This window comes from Panthera tigris, chromosome D3 (assembly GCF_018350195.1).
Source record: "Panthera tigris isolate Pti1 chromosome D3, P.tigris_Pti1_mat1.1, whole genome shotgun sequence".
Lineage (NCBI taxonomy): Eukaryota > Metazoa > Chordata > Mammalia > Carnivora > Felidae > Panthera > Panthera tigris.
Genome location: NC_056671.1, coordinates 43,790,962 through 43,817,290, shown reverse-complemented (window position 1 = coordinate 43,817,290; position 26,329 = coordinate 43,790,962). Strand labels below are relative to the sequence as shown.

Here is a 26,329-nt window from a genome sequence, read left to right as displayed (position 1 = left end):
TTCTTTGGCTATTAGAAATAAAGCTGTTATGAGCAGTCATGTGCAGGATTTTCCATGGACAGGGTTTTCATTTCTTTAGGATAAATACCCATGGGTACAAATGGTAGGCCATATAATATTTGCTGTTTTTCAGAGTGGCCCTACCATTTTATATATCCACCTGCAGTGTATGAGAGTTCATCTATATCCTCATCAGCACTGGAATTGTAACTGTGTTTTCATATTAGTTGTACCAATGGATGTGTAATGATATCTCATAATGATTTTAATTTACATGTATTTAATGACTAATGAGGTATCTTTTCATGTGTTTATTTGCCATCAGTATATCCTCTTTGTGAAATGTCTGTTCATAACTTTTGCCCATTTCTGATCAGATAGTGTTTTATTGTTGAGCTTTGGGAGTTCTTTAAGTACTCTGGTATGTTTGGTTTACAAGTATTTTTTCACAGTATTTGCTTGTCCTTTCATCCTCTTACTTGGATCTTTGCAACAAAGCAAAAGTTGTTAAATTTGATAGTCATTTTATCAAAAAATTTTTTTCTTTTATGGATCATTCTTTTTTGGTCCTGTCTCAGAAGTCTTCAGTAAATTGTGGGTATCAGATATTTTACCCTGTTTTGGTTTTTTCCCCTAAAAACCTACTGTTTAACTCAAGAAGATATGTGCACCCCTATGTGTATTGAAACATTTGCAGTAGCCACGATATTCAAGCAACCCAAGTGTCCATTGATAGATGAATAGATAAAGATGTGTGTACACACACACACACACACACACACACACACACTGGAATGTGACTCAGACATAAAAAAATGAAATCTTGCTATTTGCAACAACATGGATGGTTCTAGAGGGCATAATGTTAAGTGAAATAAGTCAGTCAGAGAAAGACAAATACCATATGATTTCACTCATGTGTGGAATTTAAGAAACAGAACAAACCAACAACAACAAAGACAAGAGACAAACCAAAAAACGGATGCTTAACTATAGAGAACAAACTCACCATTCCCAGAGGGGAGGTCGGTGGGGGGGTGAGTGAAATAGGTGAAGGGGATTAAGAGTACATTTAACCATGATAAGCACTGCATAATATATAGAATTGTTGCACTGTATTGTACACTGGAAACTAACACTGTTTGTTAACTCTACTGGAATTAAAATAAAATGGAAAACAAAAACACTTAATGTTTAATGTTAAAATCTGTGGTCCAATTTAGTTAAGGTTTTGTAGGAGTTATGAAGTTTAGGTTGAGGTTTATTTTTATGGATATTCAATTATTCAGCAACATTTGTTGAAGAGGCTACCTTCCTCCATTGAATTGCTTTTGTACCTTATCAAAAATCATTTGGCTATACTTGGTGTGGGTCTATTTCTGAGCTTTCTATTCTGTTCCATTGATCTATATGTCTATCCTTCCATGAATAGCACATTGTTTTGTTTTGTTTTTTTAATTTTTCTTACTGTTTATTTATTTTTGACAGAGAGAGAAAGAGAGAGACAGAGAGAGAGAGAGAGAGAGAGACAGAACATGAGTGGGGGAGGGGCAGAGAGAGGGAAACGCAGAATGTGAAGCAGGCTCCAGGCTCCCAGCCTTCAGCACAGAGTCCGATGCGGGGCTTGAACCCACGGACCACGAGATCATGACCTGAGCCGAAGTTGGACACTCAACTGACTGAGCCACCCAGGTGCCCCACACATTGTTTTTTATTAGAGCTGTATAAGTCTTGAAACTTGGATGTAGTTTTTCTTCCATGTTATTCTTTTATTTTTATTTTTTTATTTTTAGAGAGAGCATGATTGGATCAGGGGGCAGAGGATGGGAGAAAGAGAATCTTAAGCAGGCTCAATGCTCAGCGCAGAGCCTGATACAGAGCTCAATCCCACGACCCTGGGATCATGACCTGAGCTGAACTCCAGTTGACACTCAACCCAATGAGCCACCCAGGTGCCTCATCACATTATTCTTTCTAAAAATTGTTTCAGCTTTTCTAATAAAATTTTAGAAAAACTTGCCTGTATCTACACAAACCTGGGGTTTGATAGGAATTATGTTAAACCTCTGTGTCATTTTGGGGACAATATACCTTACAATATTGAGTCTGCCAATCCATGAACACCATGTCTCTCCATTTATTTAGATCTTTTTTGATTTCTTTCATCAGTGTTTTGTGGTTTTCAGCATAAGTCCTATATGTTTTGTTAGTTAGATTTGTAGTTAAATATTCCCTTTTTTAAATTTAAGTTAAATGAAATTGTATTTTTAATTTTGTTTTCTTCATGTTCATTGTTAATGTATAGAAATACAATTGATTTTTGCATGTTGATCTTGTCTTATGACCTTGTAGAATTTATTAATTAGTTCTAGGTGTTTTTTGTTTGTATGTTTTTGTTTTGTAGCATCTTTGGGACTTTCTGCATAAGTAATCATGTCATCTGTAAATATGGACAATTTTATTTTTTCCATTCTGATCTGTATGCCTTTTATTTCCCGTATTTGCATTATTGAACTGGCTATGAGTTCCGGAGCTGTGTTTAATAAGAGTGGTGAGGTAGGACATCCTTGCCCTGTTCTTAATTTTTGAGAGAAAACATAATCTTTCACTTTTAAGTCTGATATTAATTTTAAGGGTTTTTTTGTAAACTTTTTTCATAACTTGAGGAATTTACTTCTAGTCCTATTTTTCTGAGAGTTCTTCTCTTAAGTAAGTATTAGATTTTCTCATTTTTTCTGTATCTGTTGATACCATGATTTTTTTCTTTAGTCTGTTCATGTAGTGAATTATATTTTCTTTTCACTTTTTAACAGTTGAGGTATAATTGACATATAACATTAGTTTCACGTGTATAACATAATAGTTCAGGTGTTTTTATTTTTATTTTTTAATTTTTTTAATTATTTTTTTAATGTTTATTTATTTTTGAGACAGAGCATGAACGGGGGAGGGTCAGAGAGAGAGGGAGACACAGAATCCGAAGCAGGCTCCAGGCTCCGAGCTGTCAGCACAGAGCCCGACGCGGGGCTTGAACTCACGGACCGTGAGATCATGACCTGAGCTAAAGTTGGACGCTTAACCGACTGAGCCACCCAGGCGCCCCAGTTCAGGTGTTTTTATATACTGTATTGTGAAATGATCACATTAAGTCTAGTTAACATCCATCACCACACATAGAATTTTTTTTATGATTAGAACATTTAAGATACACTCTCTGAGCAACTTTGAATTTTTTTTAATGTTTATTATTTTTGAGAGAGAGAGAGAGAGAGAGAGAGAGAGAGAGATACCAGGGGAGGGGCAGAGAGAGAAGGAGACACAGAATGTGAAGCAGGCTCCAGGCTCTGAGATGTCGGTGCAGAGTCTGATGTTGGGCTTGAATTCACGAACTGAGATCATGATCTGAGCCGAAGTCGGATGCTTAACCAATTGGGCCACCCAGGCGCCCCAGTCTCTGAGCAACTTTCAAACATACAATACAGTACTATTAACTGTGGTCACTATGCTGTATATTACATCTCCATGACTTACATAACTGGAATTGGTATTTTTTTTTTTTTTTCCACCTTCACCCATTTTGTCCACCACCATCTCTTGTCTCTGGCAACCACTAATCTGTTCTCTGTATCTATGGGGTTTTGTTTTTTAGATTCCACATATATGTCAGATAATATGATATTTATCTTTCGCTGTCTGACTTATTTGACTTAGCATAATACCTTCAGGGTCCATCCATGTTGTCGCAAATGGCAAGATTCCATTCTTTTTTTATGGTAGAATAATATTCCTGTGTGTGTGTGTGTGTGTGTGTACACAAATAGACTTATCACATTTTCTTTATCCACTCATTCATTGATGGACACTTAAGTTGCTTCCATGTCTTGGCTATTGTAAATAATGCTGGTTGATTTTTTAATATTGAATAGCTCTTGTATCTTTGGAATAAACCTTTGTTGGTTCTGGTGTATAATTCGTTTTATATATTGTTGAATTTTATTTGCTAATATTTTGTTAAGAACTTTTGTATCTATTCAAAAAAGATACTGGTCTGTAGTTTTTTTCTTTCATACTGACTTTGTCTGATCTGCTACCAGGGTATTATTAGCCGTGTAAATGAGTTTGAAAGTGTTCCCTCCTTTTCTGTTTTCTGGAGGAGATTGCATAGAATTGGTGTTACTTCTTCTTTAAACATTTCGTAGGGGTACTGGGTAGCTTAGTCTGTTAAGTGTCTGACTTTTTTTTTTTTTTTTTTAATGTTTATTTTGAGAGAGACAGAAACAGCACAAGGTGGGAGGGGCAGAGAGAGGGAGAGAGAGAGAATCCCAAGCAGGCTCCGCACTGCCAGCACAGAGCCCAGTGCGGGGCTTGAACCCATGAAGCTGTGAGATCATGACCTGAGCTGAAACCAAGAATCACACCCTTAACAGACTGAGCCACCCAGGCACCCCAAGCATCTAACTCTTGATCTATGTTCGGGTCATAATCTCATGGTCCATGGATTCAAGCCCCACGTTGGGCTCTGTGCTGACAGTGCAGAGCCTGCTTGGGATTCTCTCTCTCCCTTTATCTCTGCCCCACCCCCATTTCCTCTTGCTCTCTCTCTCTCAAAATAAATGAACATTAAAAAAATTTTTTTTGATAGACTTCTTCAGTGGAACCATCTTGGAAATTTCCTTTTTGGTGAGTGTTACATTATTAAAATTAATAGTAGTATTCAAATTATCTTATTGATATTGGGTTAGTTGTGGTAGTTTGTGCTTTTTAAGGAATCGTCCATTTTATTGAAGTCAAATTTGGATGTAGAGTTGTTCGTAGTATTTCCTTATTACCATTTGTATAGCTGCAGGATCTTTATGATATTACCTATTTCACTTTTGATATTAGTAATTTGTGTCGTCTTTTGTCAGTCTTGGTAGAGGGTTGTCAATTTGATCTTGTCAAAGAACTGTCTTTGTTTTATTGAATTTTTGCTTTTTTCTTTCTGTGTTCAATTTTGTTGATTTTTTGTTGCCTTTATTGCTTCCTTTCTTATGGTTTGCTTTAGGTTTTTTGTGTTCTAGTTTTTTGAGAAAGGAATGTAGGTTTTTCAAAATCATTTTTCCTTTCTAATCTGAGTATTTAGTGCTATACATTTCTCTTCCAGCATTGCTTTAGCATGTTCCACAAATTTTGATAGATTGTATTTTTATTTTCATTCAGTTCAGTGTGTATTTTTATTTCCCTTGAAGCTTTCTCTTTGACCATGGATTATTTAGAAATATTTTATTTAGTTTGTAAGTGTTTTGAGATTTACCTACTATCTTTCTATTATTTGCTTTAATTTGATTACATTTTAGTCAGAGAACACACACTGTATGATTTTAATTTTTTTTTAATTTTTTTTTTCTTTTTACATTTATTTATTTTTGAGACAGAGAGAGACAGAGCATGAACGGGGGAGGGTCAGAGAGAGAGGGAGACACAGAATCTGAAACAGGCTCCAGGCTCTGAGCTGTCAGCACAGAGCCCAATGCGGGGCTCGAACTCACGACTGAGAGATCATGACCTGAGCCGAAGTCGGTCGCCCAACCGACTGAGCCACCCAGGCGCCCCAGTATGATTTTAATTCTTATATATTTGTTGAGGATTGAGGTATGGCACAGGATTTGGTCTATCTTGGTAAGTTTTCTATGAGCACTTACAAGGAATGTGTATTTTGCTGCTGTTGGGTGGAATGTTCTAAAAATGTTAGTTAGATCCTGTTGGTTCATTGGTGTTGTTGAGTTCTTGCTGATTTTCTCAATAGTTCTAACAATTGCTGAGGGAGGCATATAGAAGTGTTCAACTAAATTTATGAATTTTTATATCTTTTCATTTTTATCCACTTTTGCTTCACATATTTTGTAGCTGTCTTGTTTAGAACATACTCATTTAAGATTGCTATGCCTTCTTGATGGATTGTCTCTCTTATCATCATGTACTTTTCTGTTCTGTTCTTAGTAATTCTCTTTGCTCTGAAATCTAATTTATTTCACAATAACATATCCATCTCAGCTTTCTTTTGATTATTGTTTGCATGGTATATTTTTTCTTATCTTTTTATTTTTAACCTACCTATACTGTTACATTTGAAGTGAATTTCATGTCTGGGATTGGTCATGTTTCGTTTATCAGTTCTGACAATCTGTCTTTTAACTTGAATTGTTGCTTCAGACCATTTATATTCAATATAATTGTTACTTTAGAGCTTGAATGTGCTGTTTTATTTTTTGTTTTCTGTTTAATCTCCCCTTTTTTTGTTTTTCTGTTTCCCTTTTTTGCCTTCCTGTGGACTACTTGAACATTTACTATTTTATTTTGATTTACCTATAGCGCTTTTGTGTGTGTTTCTTTGTATAGCTTTTTAATTGGTTATTCCAGGTATTAAATTAGACATACACTGTGTCACATTTGATTGGTGTTGACATTTTACTATTTTGAGTGAAGGGTAGAAATCTTACCCACTTTATGTTCCCTTATTTTCCCTGTTTATAATCTTTAATATCACCTTATATACATTCAGAAACTAGGTAACATTATAATTGTTGCTTCAACTTTTAAGAAAATGAAAGCGTATTGTATTTTCCCATATTTTTACTCTTTTCATTTGTTCTTCCTTCCTGATAGCCCGAGATTCTTTCCTTTATCATTTTCTTTTTATTTAGAGAATTTATTTTAACTGTTATTTTAGGTCTGCTCATAACAAATTGCTTAGTTTTCTGTTATCTCACAATATCTTTTTTTAAAAATACGTTTTGTTAATTGAATTATAGTTGACACACAGTGTTACGTTAGTTTCAGGTGTACAACATAAGTGATTTGACCCAACTCTATGTTATGCTTACCATAAATGTAGTTACCATCTGTCACCATACAATGCTATTATTACATTCTGTTTGACTATATTTCCTATGCTGTACATTTTATCCCCATGACTTATTCATTCCATGACTGGAAACCGGTATCTCCTTCCCTTCTTCTTTTTTCTTTTTACCAGCTATAGAATTCTAGTCTGATGGTTTTTTGTTGGTTTGTATTTCTTTGGGTATATCTTGTTAGCTTCTTCAATTATATTAGGTTTATTTTTTTTAAATTTTTTTTAATATTTATTTATTTTTGAGACACAGAGAGACAGAGCATGAACAGGGGAGGGTCAGAGAGAGGGAGACACAGAATCTGAAACAGGCTCCAGGCTCTGAGCTGTCAGCACAGAGCCCGATGCGGGGCTCGAACTCACAGCCCTCACGGACTGCGAGATCATGACCTGAGCTGAAGTCGGCCACTTAACCGACTGAGCCACCCAGGCGCCCCAAGTTTATATGTTTTGCCAAATGTAGGAAATTTTTTGCCTTCATTTTCATCATTTTTAGTTATATTCTGTGTCTTTTCTCCTTCTGGCCTTCCAGTAATATAAATGTTAAACCTTTTACAATTCCACAGGTTTCTGGGTCTCAGTTCATTTTTCCCCTTATGATAGAGATCTAGTCTTAGGAAAATTTTTATAGGAATTAAGAAGATAATATTAGGTATTTTTTAATGTTGTTGTACTACTGCTAACTAAAGAACATATGATATCTATGTTTTTCCCCAAGGGGAAAATAAATCGGTCACTTAAAGGGTAATTTGAAAAACAGCAAACACTGTCTCCCAAAGCAATATCAAATCATCTGAACTTTTTCATTTATTCATACCAAGACAAAGTCTAGCTTGTGTTCATCCATACCTATCCACCTGCTGCCTTTACTCATTTTCTCTTTGAAATTGTCCACGAGTGTTTCCATGGCTTACTAAGATGTATCGTTTTCTTGTAACAGCTCTATGTAGTAGTTACTGTTATTATCCTTGTTTTACAGATGAGGGCATTGAGGCTTTGAGGGCTAATATAACATTTTAAGATCATGAGAGACTATTAAGTGTTCTAGAATGGAATATGGCTCCCATGTCCTTCTGACAAGATACTGTTTACATAAAATATTTTTTTTATTTTACAAGGTTAACGTCTCAACTCTGTATATTCATTCTGTTCTCCCTAACATTTCTTGGATCATTACTTAATCATTTATCTTCTATAAAACTATGTGTCTTCTACCTAGCAGTATTCCATCAACTTTAGGTTCTAATCATGCAGGCTTCTAATCTTTCTCATCTCTTTTGGCCATTATTATTTTTTTTAATATTTATTTTTTTTAAGTAATCCCAAACCCAACATGGGACTCGAATTCAGAACCCCAGGATCAAGAGTTGTGTGCTCCATCGACTGAGCCAGCCACACACTCCTTGGCCATTATTTTATTTATTCATTTTCATTAACTTTTCTTCCTACTGTAAGCTGGTTTTTGCCATTCTATTTAAGGTTGATAATGACCTTTTCTTTTTAATTTTCTGGAGAGTCTCATCCCTGTTTCTTCTCTGGGCTAGATGGTCTATTGTACCTTTCTGTTATAATCTCTTGTCTCAGGTGTCTATGGATATTATAGTTGTTTGGTATGTTTCATGACCAGTGCCCACTGCTTTTTCTGCCTGTCTTAGATGAGGGCCTTGCCTTAGTCTTTAAGGCATCCCCCAGACAGGTTACAACAGAGATATACAATAACTTCCCAATATGATCTTACTCTGCTTCCTCTGATTCAAGATGGGGGAAGTGAGAACCCATCGGCTGCCTTTACTCATTTGGAAGAAGTGGGATAAGAGTGAGTGAAAATGTTGCAAAACTTTCTACCATTTGAAGATGGCTTTTACTTAACTGGACATTTGCTTGATTACTCTAAACCTTTGATTGTTTTTCTGAGCTGTTGCAAAGTTGGTTCAGAGAGCTTCTGGGATGTTTTGTTTTGTTTTGTTTTGTTCCTCTGGGGAATGAGAGCTTGGAGCTTCCTAGTCCACCATTTTGTTGGTGTCCGACAGTGACTTTTTAAAAACAACTGTGAAATATATATAAGTGAGACTTAGCATTTGAATTATTTCTGCATGTACAGTACATTAAGTACGTTTACATCATTGTGCAGCCATCATCTGTAATATTTAATTACAAGTTATTTGGCTTCTTTTGCATTTTTCATTCCATTTGACTTTCTTATGGTATTTTACTCTGCTTTTAAGTTCTAGAGTTATCTCAGCTTTCATGATGCTATTATATCTTCCTTTCACCTCTCTGACTGCTTGTCAGCCATTTTTGCTCTGCTTACCTTTCAGATGTTTGTGTTTCCCACGGTGCTATTCTTTACTTTTTTTCCATTCTTCCATTGTTTATACTCACTGGGTAATTGAATATGTTTTCTTGGATTTAAGCGTGTTCTTATGAAATACAAATCCATATCACAGTCCAGTCACTCTGTTGAACTCAAACTCATGTTTTCAACTGCCATCTCATTTACCATAAAATGGTATTCTTCAGGGACCTCAAATTCGTGTATCTAAAATACTTATCTTCTCTTTCCAAAATATATTATCTGCCTTGGTTAATGAAGGCAGTACTCACTTAAAATAGAAGATATATAATCATTTTTCTAATCACATATCATTCTTAACCTTTCCTGTCTCTTTTAGTCACTCACTAGATTCTTTTGTTTTTAATGTTCCATTCCTGTTGCTCCAGTTCAGTTCAGACTTTTATCTTCTTGTGCTGGTATTACCGCAGTTTCCTCCTAATTGCTCTTTTTTTTTATACCTGTCTCTTCCTGTTCAAATTTATCATCTTTGTCATTGCCAGGCTTTAGTAAAATTAAAACCAGTTATGTCACTCTCTTTCCCCCCAAAATTCCTGTGGTTCCAAATGGATATCAGAATATAAATACTCAAATTCTTAACTTGGTATGTTATCCCTTTAATACACATTCTGTAACCCATCTTCACAACTTTGACTCCTATATGTCCTTCTTCTCACCCTTCCAGGACCAGAGCGTTCTCTTCTCATTTCTGAATTCTCCTTGCCTTTCCTCTCTCTAGATTGCCTTTCCCACCTCCATTTTATTCTTCCTAAATTCTGTTTTTAAGGACCACCTCAAATTTCATCTCTTCCATGAGACCCAAATTGGTTAAACTGCCCTTTCTCTGATCATGTAGTACCTAGTTATAACACTTGTATTATTTACTTCCAGATACAGGAAGTGTTTATTACTGTTATTATTACTGCTGTTTTTCTATGGAGGAGGAGACAGACTTATAAATAATTATAATATAAATACAATAATTCCTGTAATAGCACATAGGAAGTCTTTATTAATATTTTCTCAGACTGTTGGAGAAAGCAGCACAAAGTAAGCAACATTTGAGGCATTTGTATTTAAGTAATGTTCCCATTCCAGCTGGAGAAAAGAGCAGGTTTAAAGGCAGTGGGGTAGAGTGAGCATGACCATTTGGCATATAGCTGGAGCATACTGTGGCCCAAGCCTAGATGCTTGCATATGGAGAAAATGAGGCTGGAAAGGTATAGCTAGAGACTGATTGGAAAGAGCCACTGTATGTTTTACTAAGTACATAGAATATATATGTTTTTTGTACTATAATTGTCTTAGGGAGTATGATGTATGTAGTAATGTCTCACTAGTTAACAGATTTTAATCACATTTACTATCAGAATTTGTTAAAATTTCCTAAGGAAATTCTATTATCATTTTCATATCACTGCTTAATTTTGCGAAATTCCTTCTCTTTTTATATAGTGAAGAAGGCAAAATGTACCCATATATTTTCTTTAAATGGTATATTTTCTGTTACCAAAACATCGTTTCCATCAGACAAATGGAAAGATACACCTCATGGATTGGAAGAATTAGTATTGTTAAAATGTTCACCCTACCAAAAGCAATCTGCAGATTTCAGTTCAGTCTCTCTCAAAATACCAAGAGCAGTTTTTGTTTTTTTTGTTTTTGTTTTTGCAGAACTAGAACAAATAATCCAAAAATTGGTATGGAACCACAAAAGACCTCAAATAGCCAAAGCAATCTTAAGGAAGAAGAACAAAGCTGGAGGTATTATAATCCCAGATTGCGAGATACATACGGCAAAACTATTGTAATCCACTGTAGTACTGTGGCACAAAAATAGAAAGATCAGTGGAACAGATAGAAAGCCTAGAAATAAGGCCATGCCTGTGTGGTCAACTAATCAACAACTAAGGAAGCAAGAATATTCAATGGGGAAAAGACAGTTTTTTCAATAAATGGTGCTGGGAAAACTGGACTGTTTTCTTACACTATCAAAAATATACTCAAAATGGATTAAAGACTAAAATGTGAGACTTGAAACCATAAAACTTCTAAAAGACAATATAGCCAGTAATGTCTTACACATTGGTCTTAGCATATTTATGGAGGTCTCCTCAGGCAAGGGAAATAAAAGTAAAAATAAACTATTGGGGCTACACCAAAATAAAAAAGGAAAAGAAACCATCAACAAAACAAAAAGGCAAGCTAGTGAATGGAAGACGATATTTGTAAATGATATATCCAATAATGGGTTAATATCCAAAATATATAAAGAACATAAAAAAATCTGATTTAAAAAGGGGCAGAGGATGTAAATAGGTATTTTTCCAAAGAAGACATGCAGATGGCCAGCAGTCGCTAATCATCAGGGAAGTGTAATCAAAACCACAATGAAATACCACCTCACACTGGTCAGAATAGCCAGTATCAAATAAACAAGAAAAAATAAGTGTTGACAAGGATGTGGAGAAAAGAGAACCCTTGTGCACCGTTGGTGGGAATGTAAATTGGTACAGCCACTGTGGAAAGCAGTATGGAAATTCCTCAAAAAATTAAAAATACATATACCATATGATCCAGCAATTCTACTGTTGGGTATTTACTAAAGAAAAGGAAAACACTAATTTTTTTAAAATGTTTTTCTTTTATTTTTGAGAGAGACAGAGCATGAGCATGAGCAGGGGAGGGGCAGAGAGAGAGGCACACACAGAATCTGAAGCAGGCTCCAGGCTCTGAGCTGTTAGCACAGAGCCCAACACGGGGCTCAAACCCACGAACCGCCTGATCATGACCTGAGCTGAAGTCGGACTCTCAACTGACTGAGCCACCAGGTGCCCCTGAAAACACTAATTTGAAAAGATAAATGTACTCCTATGTTCATGGAATCCTTTTTTGCAGTAGCCATGATATGGTAGCATCTCAAGTTTCCATTGGTAGATAAATGGATAAAGAAGATGTCACACACACACACACACACACACACACACACACACACACACACACACTGGTGTATTACTCAGCCATTAAAAAGAATGAGATCTTGCCATTTGTGACAACATGGATGGACTTAGAGGGTACTATGCTAAGCAAAATAAGTCAAAGACAAACACTAATTTCACTCATATGTGGAATCTGAAAAAGTGAATGAAAAAACAGACTCAAATACAGAGAACAAGCTAGTAGATTAAGAGGTACAGATTTCTAGTTATAAAGCAAGTCAGATAAAAATTACAGCATAGGGAATTAAGAAAAAAGTTTGACATCAATTTTTTTTTTTTTTTTTTTTTTGAGAGAGAGCATGAGCAGGGGAGGGTAAGAGAGAGAGGGAGAGAGAGAGAATCCCAAGCAGGCTCCATCCTGTCAGCACAGAGCCCAACATGAGGCTAGAACCCACAAACCATGAGATCATGACCTGAGCAGAAACCAAGAGTCTGACCCTCAACCGACTGAGCCACCCAGACTCCAATCAATCTTTTAATACCAAGGGTTAGCTTGTTTTAGAAGTAGTTTGGTTTTCAGAGAACCTGGTTTTACTGCCAGCGTTTTAATGTGTTTTTGGTAGTTTCTAAAAAAATGTCTAGGTCTAGAATGGTAACCAGTTAGATTTTAAACTTTTACTTAGAAGTGAATGTTTTGTATATATAGTATATCTTCTTTCCTACTGCCATTATATTCTCATTTTTAAAAAATATTTATTTATTTTGAGAAAGAGAGAGCAAGCATGTGAACCGGGGAGGGGCAGAGAGAGGGGAGAGAGGGAATCCCAAGCAGGTTCCTCACTCATTGTGGAGCCTGATTCAGGGCTCAGTGTCAGGCACCATGAGATCCATGACCTGAGCCAAAAATCAAGAATTGGAGGTTTAACCGACTGAGCCACCCAGGGGCCCCTATATTCTCATATCTTAAATATATTATTACTGATGGATTTAATCTTAAATGATATTATGCATAGGATTCTTATTTTTTGTAGAGAACAAAAATTTGTAAAAATGTTTAGTTGAATAATTTTCTCCTTTTGCTTAAGTTTTGTTATACGATCTTTTGCTCATAATAACAATGCATCTTAGGAAATGTGACATGTTCATTCTTTGGATATTCTTGTAAAATGTTATATTTGTAATTAATTATACTTGCCTTTATGTGTTTATGTGAAAGTACTTCCCCAATGTGACTAGCTTCTTTGAAAATATACTGCTGTATCATTGTTAAGCTATGAGTAGCAAAGAATTTAATTATTGTAATTCTTTGACATTGGTTCCTCTTTTATGTGTCCTCTCTTCTTCAGATCTTAAATTGATGATTAAACTATATATGATGGGCATGTTGTGAAAGCAGAGGGTAGCTTTTCTTCATGCCTAAATAATAAAGTGAAGGAGCAGTAGGACTACATGTTTTGGCTGTTATGTCTTGTAAATTGTTTTTGTACTTGGGGGAATGTTAATTTCTGTTAAGGTCGAGTTCTGATACTAGAATATGGACTGTAGGAAGTGGGGAAGTCTTGTCATTTACAGAACTGTAGAGTGTTGAATAAAAGTCAGAATTCCTTGCCCCGATTTATGGTTGGAGATAGACATTCATTCCTTGTGTAATTTATCTATTGCTTTAAAGTGGAAGCCTGCATACCTCTCCTCCACCACAGTGTCTTGATTCCTCTTAGCGTCTGTTTTGTATATGCTTTAGATTATGCTAGAATACCTTCTTATTCATTTTATTTTTCTGATAAAAGGCATATAAATTTTGCTTATGGACAATCCTGAAAAGCCATATACCATCTCAAATTACTATAAAATTAAAAGTGTAGGGTTTAGGTCCAAACACCTACTCACCATATAATTAGTGGAGACAGCTGATTTTCCATAAACAAAAGTATGATCAAATTCTGTGGCCAAGCAAAAGTGAGATATCCAATGTTAAAAAAAAAAAAAAAAAAAAAAAAAAAAAAAAAAAAAAAGCAGGATTACGATGTTGGAGAAGGGTTTATAGCACAGTGACCTAAGATTTACTCTTAGGGTTTTATGACCACATGACTAAAATGTCTGTTTTTCTCTTTATGTCACTTCTAGCAGTAGTGAGGCTAATATGTAGAACTTTCAAATGTCAGGGAAATAAAGCAAAGAGAGGGAAGTAGGACTCTTAAGGGACACTTTACATACTTAGTTAATTCTCACAAATCCATTATGAGTTGTAGGTAGTTACTGTTCTCATTTTACAGAGGAGAAAACAGGCTCAGAAAGTTTATGTGACTTGTCCTCCCAACGGTAGCATGCAAATATACTGTTTTTTTTTCTTCAAAATGCTTTTGATTTATTTGAATTCTTTTGACCCATCTGGAATTCATTTTATTATGAAGCATGACTCAAAAATCCTTCATCTGCATAGTTCTGTTCAGTTATACAAACATTTACCAAAGAGTGACACTTTTGTCAGCCCCATCTTTCCCCTGTCCTATTAAATGGGCAGTTCTCTTGCCCTTTCAGTGCAAGAAGTCCTATAGCTCATGCATTGGTTAATTGTATTTCAGTGCAGTGACATTTATTGAACCCCTGCTATTAAGTATTTCAGCGAGGATGCTTTAAGTTATAAGAAATAGAAAATCCAATGCACGCTGAGTCAGACAATTCATTCTCTCAGGTATGTGTAGACTGGCTCCAGAGTAGGTTAATTCAGTGATTCAACAAACATCATCAGGGACCCAGGTTCCTTCCATTCTTTGGCTCTATCATTATCATTGTGTTTGGCTTTGTCCTCTGCCAACTTCCCTTGAGGCTGCAAGATGGCTGCTGTTATTTGAGGTGTCACATACAGACATGATATTTTCTCATGAAAGGAAGATACTTCTTTTTAAAAAAATTTTTTTAATGTTTATTTTTGAGAGACAGTGGGACAGAGCACAAATGGGGGAGGAGGGGCAGAGAGAGAGGGAGACACAGAATCCAAAACAGGTTCCAGGCTCTGAGCTGTCAGCACATTCGAGCAGGGCTCAAACTTACGACCTGAGCTTAAGTTGGACACTTCACAGACTGAGCCACCCAGGCATCCCTAGATATTTCTTACATGTATCACTTTCAAGAGAGAAGAAATTTCCCCCAGAATCCTTCTGAAGACTTTCCCTCATGTTTCATGTGCCAGCTTATTACCATCTTCCTGTATTTAAAGTGAACATTGGCAAGAGTAATGGGCCACCATTTTGGTTTAGATTACACTAATCAGAACCATCCTCCTGATGCTGAGGAAGATCTCCCTACTTCTGGGAGCTCATAGTCTTGTGGAGGAAGTTGGGTGGCTTGAACAAAATTGAAGTTAAATTAGGAAGGTAGAAGGGGGAAATAATCGTTGAGGTAGGAGAACCAATAGTCTTACTATCTACTGTGTTATCAGTAAAATGTGATGCTTAGTTCTGGGGCTTAGCTTACTCAAAGCACTTGAAATCTAGCTTGAAGATTGAAGTAAAAAATAAGACAAGGGGAACTGTCAGTTTTTATAGGTAGTTTAGTGAAGGTCATGCAGAAGAAAGAGTAGGAGAAAGAGTAGTAGAGAAAACAAGTTTGAGTCCTAGCCAGACACCTTTCTAGTTATAATTAGAAGAATGATTTGTGGTTTTCTGTTAATTTTTTAACAATACAGCTTGAGTTTAAATATACATATTCTCAATTCCTAATTTCATTTTTGAGATATTCAGGATTTTTTCAATCATATTTTTATCATGGTCATGTTATATTTATAACTAGTTAACTAGGAGTTAACATTTTGATTCTGATACAGGTTGCTAGCTAGTATTGGACAAGTCAATATTTCTGATTGCTATTTGTCCTGGCTATAAGATGAAGTGGTTCAACAAGGCAATTTTTGAGATTTTTTTGTGCCTAACATTTAGTAAAAAAACCAAAAAAACAAAAACCCCAAAACAACAACAACAAAAAACTTACATGGAGTAAGATTGGAAGCAGTTGCTTTAATATATTTACCAAAGAGAGCATATGAGTAAAATTTAATGTACATTTCCCACATTTTTTAATGTTTCATGTGATAGTAAAAAACAATTTAAGCTATTATAATTTAGTTCTGAATCTTTTAAAATTGGCAAGTATCTTTGGAAGTAGTTGTTTACTATAAACTATTAAAATAATAGTTATTATAAAATATGTTGAGATTATTGCTTTATACGTACAGGCATTTTCCAGACAACTTTAAGGTACTAAAATATTGCCTAAAATTTTTATTGTGTAGTCAGGAGTACTTGGACTACTCTATAGATTAATTTTGGGGAGTAACCCGATGCACTGACATTTAGTATCTAATCTGAGAAAAGTATTTCTTGAATAATGTAATACCTTTGCTGTTTAGCATAAAAATCACTGGCTTAAATGTACATTTTATGCCTACTTGTTCAGGTCATTCTGCAAGGTGCTGTGGGAGAAAACAAGATATTAACTGTGGTTTCTGCCTTAACTTAAAAGTCTTTTTTTTTTTTTTTTAATTTTTTTTTCAACGTTTTTTATTTATTTTTGGGACAGAGAGAGACAGAGCATGAACGGGGGAGGGGCAGAGAGAGAGGGAGACACAGAATCGGAAACAGGCTCCAGGCTCCGAGCCATCAGCCCAGAGCCTGACGCGGGGCTCGAACTCACGGACCGCAAGATCGTGACCTGGCTGAAGTTGACGCTTAACCGACTGTGCCACCCAGGCGCCCCAAAAGTCTTTTTTTTTAATTCATATTTGTCTTTTCCTAGAAAATAGTGAATTCACATACTTATTGGTTTGGCTTTTCAGTTTAGATTAGACCAAGCATCAGCTGGCCTTTCTAAAAATCATGTTTCCATATAAAGGTTCTGGTTGGTTTTTTTTTTTTTTTTTTTTCTGTAAAAAGAATTACCAGAAATATTCAAATTGCTTAGAAGAGTCTAGGATATGTATTTTTTTTTTTGACACCCATAGTTTTCTTTTTTTTTTTTTTTTTAATTTAAACCCAAGTTAGTTAACATGTAGTGTAATAATGGTTTCAGGAGTAAAATTAGTGATTCATCACTTACATGTAACACCCAGTGCTCATCCCAACAAGTACCCTTCTTAATGCCCATACTCATTTAGCCCATCCCCCCACTCCCCTCCCCTCCAGCAACACTCAATTTGTTATGTGTATTTAAGAGTTTCTTATGGTTTGCTCGGTTTTTTTTTTTTTTTTCAATCTTCTTTTTCCTTCCCTTCCCCTATGTTCATCTGTTTTGTTTCTTAAATACCACATATGAGTGAAATCATATTTGTCTTTCTCTGATGCCGCTTATCATAATACATTCTAGCTCTATCCATGTTTTTGCAAATGGCAAGATTTCATTCTTTTTGGTCACCGAGTAATATTCCATTATACACACACACACACACACACACACACACACACACACACACACACGTCTTCTTAATTCATCAGTCAATGGACATTTGGGCTCTTTCCATAATTTGTCTATTGTTAATGGCACTGCTATAAACAGTTTATTTGAAGATACAGGGCATATGCCCTCTCAAATCAGCATTTTTGTATTCTTGGGATAAATACATAGTAGTGCAATTGCTGGGTCATAGGGTAGGTCTGTTTTTAATTTTTTGAGGAACCTGTTCTCCAGAGTGGCTGCATCGGTTTGCATTCCCACCAGCAGTGCAAAAGTGTTCTCCTTTCACCACATTCTCACCAACATCTGTTGTTTCCTGAGTTGTTAATTTTAGCCATTCTGAGAGGTGTGAGGTGGTATCTCATTGTCATTTTGATTTGTATTTCCCTGATGCTGAGTGATGTTGAGCATCTTTTTATGTGTCTGTTAGCCATTAGGAAGAAATGTATCTTGAAGATAGATGAATTTGCATTAGTGGAGGAGCTTTTTCTTCAGATCTGCACAAACCTGTATATTTTGAAAAGCCAGTATCAAATGGATTGGTCTTTTTAAGCAATCAACAGCATTGGTATTATTACCTGTTTTTTCCATGTTCAGTTTCCAACTTATGCAATGATATATTTTAAAGTGTGTGTAAATTTGACTCTGCTTTCTGGTTTCTTAAGGAAATATTTTAAGTACTTGTGTTCTAAAATAGCTGAGTGATCACACCTGTGGCTTAACACAAAGTATAAAGTCTGCATATCCTCTGGCTTTAATTTTTCCTTCAACCTTTTATGAACATGACTGTACGGGGTCTGCAGAAGGTGTGTCTTCCCTTGTTGCTTTTGTTTTTATTCTTGGGCTCTGCTAAATTTCCCCAGCTAAATAAAATGAAGATTACTTGGGATTATCTGAATATTCCTCCTGCTCCTGCCACAAGATGGATATAACCCGAATAGATGTGTTCCCACTTGAGCATTGATTGGTACACCTTCACACTGCTCTGCACTTGCTGAGATAATATTTAAAAATCCACCTAAAAGTAAAAGCCCTTGTTTGTCCTTTACTAATGGTTGTCCTATAAAGTGCTTCACAGAAAGAGAACTCTTATGAAAATGCAATATATTTTTATAATTAAAAATTTATCTAAATGCAGAATTTATTTTATACCAAACAGTCACTGTTTAGTTACTATCTTGTCAAATATTTATAGTCACAAATGTACACCATTTGTTTTTGATGAGTATCTCAAATAAAGATAAATGTAGGAGGGGGAGTGAAAGTACAATTTCATGGGAAATGGAATTTCTTTTTCTTTTTTTTTTTTTTAATTTTTTTTTTTAACGTTTATTTATTTTTGAGACAGAGACAGAGCATGAACGGGGGAGGGTCAGAGAGAGGGAGACACAGAATCTGAAGCAGGCTCCAGGCTCTGAGCTGCTCAGCACAGAGTCTGATGTGGGGCTTGAACTCACGGACCTCGAGATCATGACCTGAGCCGAAGTCGGCCGCTTAACCGACTGAGCCACCCAGGCGCCCCGGAAATGGAATTTCAATTTCAAAGGGAAAGGGCATGAGTTGAAGTCTTATGTAGTGAGTTTATAGTGATTTTGCTGCTTCTCAGACTGGGAGAGTTAGAAGGTAAAAAATCTATATGTGAAATAAATAAAAACAATTTTTTTCTTCTTCCCATGTAATCTTGTAAAAGGTGTTGAATGCAAGTTGTATGAGAGGACAAACAAAATGTTTGTGTTGTGTGTTATTCTTTACTCATAAAAAAGGAAAGTGTTCATAGTATGATCCAAAAACTAACTGTTTGTTTGTTTATTTGTTTAGGATGGATTGGATGCTTTGGTATATGATTTGGATTTTCCTGCCTTAAGAAAAAACAAAAATATTGACAACTTTTTAAGCAGATGTAAGTAATTTTTTGTGGAGGTTAATGACAGACTCTATATAATGAAATATTAGATAATTCAGGCCAATATTTTTTTTTCTTCTGTGTACTCTTTGGTTATTTCATCAGTAATTCCTACATAAAATAATAGGAAATAAGAAAGAAACTTTATTAGTTTATTAATATGAATGCCTAACAGGAGAATATTTTATAATATTTTATAAAATATTTTGCAGAAAAGGGAACGAAAAGTTAATGACTAAAATAAGTAAGTTAAAATAATCATATACATACATGCATATTGAATTTCAATAGTGTTATATTTATTCTTTATTTTTCTTTTGTAAATTATTAGCTGTTTCAATACCTGCAGGTAAGAACAGATTGCATATGAAAAGCTCTCCTACCAATGAGATAATGAGAATTTTCTCCATGGAAGGTGGCTTATATATTAGGTTTTACAGATTTTTTTTTCTAAAAACTTTTTTGGATTTTGATATTAGATTTAATCAATTAAAACTTGATTAAAGAATTTATTAAGATAGTTTTAAACTTTAATCTTAAAAAATGACAATAAGATTTGGATATATAATATTCCCACTCCATTTCTTTATTTCTTTTCTGTACATAGTGATACATTTGGGTTAGGCTGGTTTTAAAATATGTTAAAATTTAATTTTAGTTATATATGTTTTGTTAGAAAATTTTATTTTTCTAAGTAGTAAAATCTTTTTACTTCGTTCTATTTCTATATCGTTTTTACGCTTTGAAATCTTGCCTCAGAATTTTAATTTTTTTAAATCAGTTTAATCAATTTAATTTTTTTAAGTTTCTTTTTTATAAAAATATTCAGTCTGATTTAATTTTGTAATTGGTGCCAGAGTCTGAATTGGGAACTTTTTAAGTATAAGTTTTCTTAATTTCTCACATCTTACTGAAGTTACAGGACCATTTTATTACTGTTACATTTGCTTATCAACCTAATGTACTCAAAAATAGAGCAAAAAAACCTAAAAAAGTGGAGAATCTTGACCATTTCTTATTTGATGGGAGGCATAGAATAAATGCTTATTAGTACAAGGGGGGGGTGCTGTATGATTTTGTAAAATAGGCTAGCAAAGATTGGAACGCATGCTTTCTTAAGCTATTACTCATTTTACTATACAATATTATTACTTTTATAATAGTAAATATGCCTTTATATTACATATTTTTATAAATAGAAATATCATAAGCCACAGTAGAAATAAGTAAAATAAAGTGAAAGTATAAAGCCTAAAGTAAATTTTTAACTGATAAACTTAAATAGTTTAGTTTTTAAATTGGAGAAAAGTACAGAGTAACATAACAAAATTTTAGCAAATTGGATCTAGCATTATGTAAAAATTGTGATAAAGAAGGGTGTATACCAGGATTGCACTGTAAAATTTAAGATTCAAAAATCAATTAGTGTAATTTACCATAGTAATGTATTAAAAAAGAAAATCCATAATATCATTCAGGAAATGCAGAAAATGCATTTGATAAAATTAAGTATCCATTCATGATTTAAAAATATCTCTCTGAAAACTAAGGAAACTTCCTTACCCTGATAAAAAGAATCCACAAAAAAACCTACAGTTAGATTGTATTTAGTTGTGTATGACCAAATGCTTTCCTCCTAAGATCATGAAGAGGCAAGTCTGTCTGCTCTTACCACTTCCATTCAACATTGTCCTGGAAGTTCTAGACAGTACAGTAAGGTAAAATAAAAACAAATCATATAGATTAAAAAGGAAGAAGTAAAAATTCAGACAACATGCTTTTTTGTATACATAAAAATCTCAAGAGTCTACCAAAAAACCTACAAGAACTAATTAAGTTCAACAAAGTTGCAAATTAGAAGATTAATATGCAAAAAGCAATTCTATTTCTTTATATTAGCAATAACCGATTTGAAATTGACATAACAAATATAGCATTGTTTATAAAAGATGCAAAAACATGGCTAATTTAAGGATAAATTTGACAAAATATGTACCAGACTTGTATACTGAAAACTACATATTACTGAGAAATTACAGAAGACCAAAAAAAAAAAAAGAATGTATATTCAGTGTTCATGGATTGGACAATTCAATAATAATATGTTAAGAGTCCTCATATTAACTGATAAATAGAATCCTTTATTCTCAGAACCTGAGAAGCCTTTTTTTTTCTCTAAAGTGACCAGCAATTCTAAAATTCATATGAAAATGTGAAGGATCTGGAATAGCCAAAGCAATGTTGGAAAGTAAGAGCCAAGTTGGAGAACTAATACTACAAGATTTCAAGATCAAGACAGTATATATTAATGAAAGAATAAATACATAAAATAAATAGAACAAAATAGAGACTTCAGAAATACATAACCATCAATTTATTTTCGACAAGGTAATTCAAATGCAAGCCTTACTTCACACCATATGTAAAAATTAACTCAAAATTTTTCATAGACCTAGATTTAAAAGCTAAAATAGCACTTCTGGAAGAAAACACAGAAAATATTTGTGACTGGTTAGGCAATAATTTTTTAGATGGGACCCAAATAGCACAGACTACTTTTAAAAGAAGATAGATGAGACTTCATCAAAATTCAAACTTTTTCTCTTCAGAAGACATTGCTAGGAAGATGAAAATAAGAGCCATAGACTAGGAGAAAATAGTTGCAAAACCTGTGAAAAGGGAAAGAATGGTCTTTCAACAAATGGTGCTCAGACAACTAGTTATCTATAGTTAAAAGAATGAAGTTGGACTGTTAACTCACACCATATACAAAAGTCATTCAGAACGTAAGAACCAAACTATGAAACTCTCTATAAAGGAAAACATTGGCATAAATCTTCATGGTCTTGGATTAGTCAGTTTCTTAGATATAATACCTAAAGTTTAAGCAACTAAAGAAACAATAAAAAGACAACCCAATTTAAAAATAGGCAAGTCAATTGAATAGACATTTCTCCAGAGAAGACATACAGTTGGCCAGTATGCAACATTGTTTAGTCATTGGGCAGTTCCAAATTACGGCCACAGTGAGATACCATAACACATCTATAAGAATAACTAAAATTTTAAAGGCTGACAATATCAAGAATATGTGAAAATGTGGAGAAATTGAACTCTGGCATGTTGCTGGGTGGTTTGTAAAATGGTAAGGCACTCTGGAAAACAGTTGGCATTTTTCTTATAAAATTATACATGCATTTACCTTATGACCCAGGAATCCCACTTCTGGGTATTTATCCAAGAGAAATGAAACCAAATGTACACACAGAGACCTCTATAAGAATGTTTAAGGTGGCTTTATTCAAAATTGCTGTAAACTGGAAGCTGCTCAAATGCCCATCAGTTGGTAAATGGGTAAACAAATAGTGGTATATCCATATAATGGAATACTCAGTAGTAAACAGGAGTAAATTAAATTAAATTAAGTAAATTCTGATATGTGCAACGTCAGTAAATCTCAAGAGCATTGTGGTAAGTGGAAAAGGCCAGGCACAAAAGGGTACACTGTATCATTCTGTCTGTATGACATAACATCCCCCTTTAATTCAAGTTGTATTTCACACAGAGTAATAGATCTTCAGGGGATGATCATATTTTACATTCTGCAATTATATGGATATTTATAGCTTTTGTTATTGAGTACATCAAAATTTTTTACTAAAGGTGAATGTTTAAATTGGTTTTTATTGATAGTTATCATACATAGTGATCTAAAAATATACCTGGAATATGGGATAAAATCATTCTCTTCAGTAATTCAGCTAAAGTCTTACTAGAGTGTAACAACTTTAAAGTATAGCAGTTTGAAATATTTTAAACTTCAGGCCTAATTATATTACAAGCTGTTAATTTTCATCCCTTTGTATTGAAGAATGTTTACAGACTAAAAGGGAAACAATCTGACCATTTAACTGAATAATTCGTTAAATATAAAGATTTGCTTTTCTGGACTCTGGTGTATGATACCTGAATGATAAGGACAACAAAGAAAATGTTTATCATCCTCACATAACTAATAAATATTTTAAGGTGAATTTTAAGTCAGGGTTAGAGATCCAAATAAAATGGTGGGAGTTAGTCACATTTTAGAAGAAACATGTTTAGGGGAGTGCATTGGGAGGAGGAGAAAGAGAAAATTTGGGAACAGTGATTATGACTCTATATTTGTAAACCATTATGAATGCCACTGAGATTTGGGGTATAAGATTGATGATTATGTTAGTAGAAAAGCAAACTTATTAAACAAATCTAACAGTCTAAAAAAAGATAATAGAGGAGGGAAGAGCAGTGTGTGAGAAATTCCATGAACCTGAGAGTAAAAATATGATAGCATTTGTTTGGATAAAAACAAACAAAAAAACCCTAGAAATGATACTTAATGGTAACATACTATAGCTTTTCTAATATAGATTACATAAGTGACATATTAACTCTAGGATTGATAGCATAGCAGCTGTGTCTACTTATAAAAGCATACAGAACAGGGGCGCCTGGGTGGCGCAGTCGGTTAAGTGTCCGACTTCAGCCAGGTTACGATCTCGCGGTCGTGAGTTCGAGCCCCGCGTCAGGCTCTGGGCTGATGGCTCGGAGCCTGGAGCCTGTTCCGATTCTGTGTCTCCCTCTCTATCTGCCCCTCCCCCGTTCATGCTCTGTCTCTCTCTGTCCCAAAAATAAAAAACGTTGAAAAAAAAATTTTAAAAAAAAGCATACAGAACAGTTGTAACATTTTTATTTGCTTTGCCAATAATTTATTTATTGACAAAATAATGAGAGTAATTGCTATTCTGAGTTTAGTTGTGACCAAAAAGCCTGATTTGGTTAGCATTTGGGATGTGATAGAGATTGTGAAACAAAAAGCATTCAGTTCATTTTAGACCAGTGTTTCTAAAGTGGCACTGTTGACATTTTGGGTCAGATAACACTGTTGGCAGGAGGGGCTTCCCTTTGCATTGTATGTTTACCAGTCAGTATCCCTGGCCTCTACCTTCTAGATGCCAATTGCATGCTCTTTTCCTTCCCTCAGTTGTGACTGCAAATTGCTTAAGTCAAATCTCACTCCCAGCCTTTCATACAGTTTGCTATATAACCTTTCAAGTTACATTTAAAAAAAAATTTTTTAATGTTTATTTTTTGAGAGAGAAAGAGGCAGAGAACAAGCAGGGGATGGGCAGAGAGAGAGGGAGACACAGAATCTGAAGCAGGCTCCAGGCTCTGAGCTGTCAGCACAGAGCCTGCACCGGGCTCAAACTCACAAACTGTGAGATCATGACCTGAGCCAAAGTTGGAGGCTTAACCAACTGAGACACCCAAGCACCCCCAAGTTACATTCTTATCTGTACTGCTACTCCTTGTTTCCTTACACCTCCACCATACAGCTTACATTTACTTTTTAGAAGATACTTAGATATCATCTCCACAGTACTTTTCAGTGTTGCCCTTCTTCTTCTAAAATTCCTTCTAACCCCATCCAACTTAAGAGTCATCCTTTAAATTTCAAATTAGGCTTCACTTTAGTTTCCTAGCCCCTTGTGCTAGGTCAGATATACTGCTGCTAGGCATGTGCTTTCATGGCATCTTGTGCACTCATCACAGTTAGGTTATATTTATTTTTGTGATTATTTGATTCGTATCCATTCCTCTTCTCCTTCCCTCATCAGTAGATTGAAAGTGTCATGAAACCTGGAGCATTTATATTTGTATAGCAAAACCTGACTGAATGTTAGTTACTCATTAAATATTTGTTAATGTATTAGAGCTTAAATGCTGGCTTGTTAGAGATGATCTAGAAAGTATCCTTTTGTTAGTAGAGTTTGGATATGATCATTGTCTTTTTAAATTGTTTTTTATTACCACATATTTCAAATGAATTGATAATAATACAATACATATCTACATATCCATGATTATGAATAAATTAGTAGTTAATACTTTGCCCTATTTGCTTTTGATCTTTTGTTCAAAATAAGATGTTAAGTTACACCCTAAGCCTTGGGGCTCATGTCTTCCTCTTCCAGATGGGAACACTAGCCTAGAATTGATATACGTATTTAGTCCTTGTTAAACTTTCTCAGAATAGTGATTTCTAAAAAGAAAGCCACCCACATAAAATCATCAAATCAAAAACAAGCATACAGAAAGATCAACAAACAAGCCACATATGACAAGAACAAAATAATTTTGGTTGAGATGTAGAAAATAAATTTCTTTCAGAAGTTTCTGTTATTGTAAGGTGTAAATCATTGTATGTATCATTATATTAAGTCATTATATCAAAGGATAATTTACATTTATCATTGTAAAAGGGTTGTATCTTAAGTTTTTATTTTTCCAAGTAATTATATTTCATAACCAATCATACAATATTTTAATGTTTCATAAAATGGAGTTTAACTTCTGTTTTCTCTTTTCCTTCCAAAAATGAGATTAAACATTAGGTATTTGTTTATACGCAAACAAGCATAAATGATCATTAGAAAGTTTGTTCCTCCTTCCACTGTCTTGAAGTTTTAATATGTCTTTACTCTGGCATGTTTTAAAACATAAAATGCTTTTTTTTCCATGCTTTTAAGATTTGTAAAATCATGAAACCTTTCTGCTTCTTAAATGATTATTATGGTAACCAAATGTTACTGTTACCTTTAAATTAGCTATTCATTGCCTGGTGATCAAAATCAGTAAGCAGTTATCTTGTATTAAAAAACATGAAGGAGAAATAAATTATTTTCAGTTCAGCATATTATGCTGATATTGTCAGTGAATCCATTGTTCATCTAAAGAAGTAAAAACAACTTGAGTCTGTTTGCCTTAGCTGCTTGTAG

The 26,329-nt window shown here is 34.5% G+C and overlaps 1 protein-coding gene across 4 annotated transcripts in view; it reads left to right on the top strand.

Annotated features, from left to right (window-relative positions):
• The window catches only part of ROCK1 (Rho associated coiled-coil containing protein kinase 1), a 175,524-nt gene that overhangs the window by 20,039 nt on the left and 129,156 nt on the right, over positions 1–26,329 (top strand). For all 4 annotated transcript variants that reach the window (XM_042961918.1, XM_042961917.1, XM_015534773.2 and 1 more), the window contains exon 2: positions 19,427–19,508. In XM_042961918.1, coding sequence (XP_042817852.1) covers positions 19,427–19,508 — 82 coding nt within the window. The remainder of the gene's footprint in view (positions 1–19,426; positions 19,509–26,329) is intronic.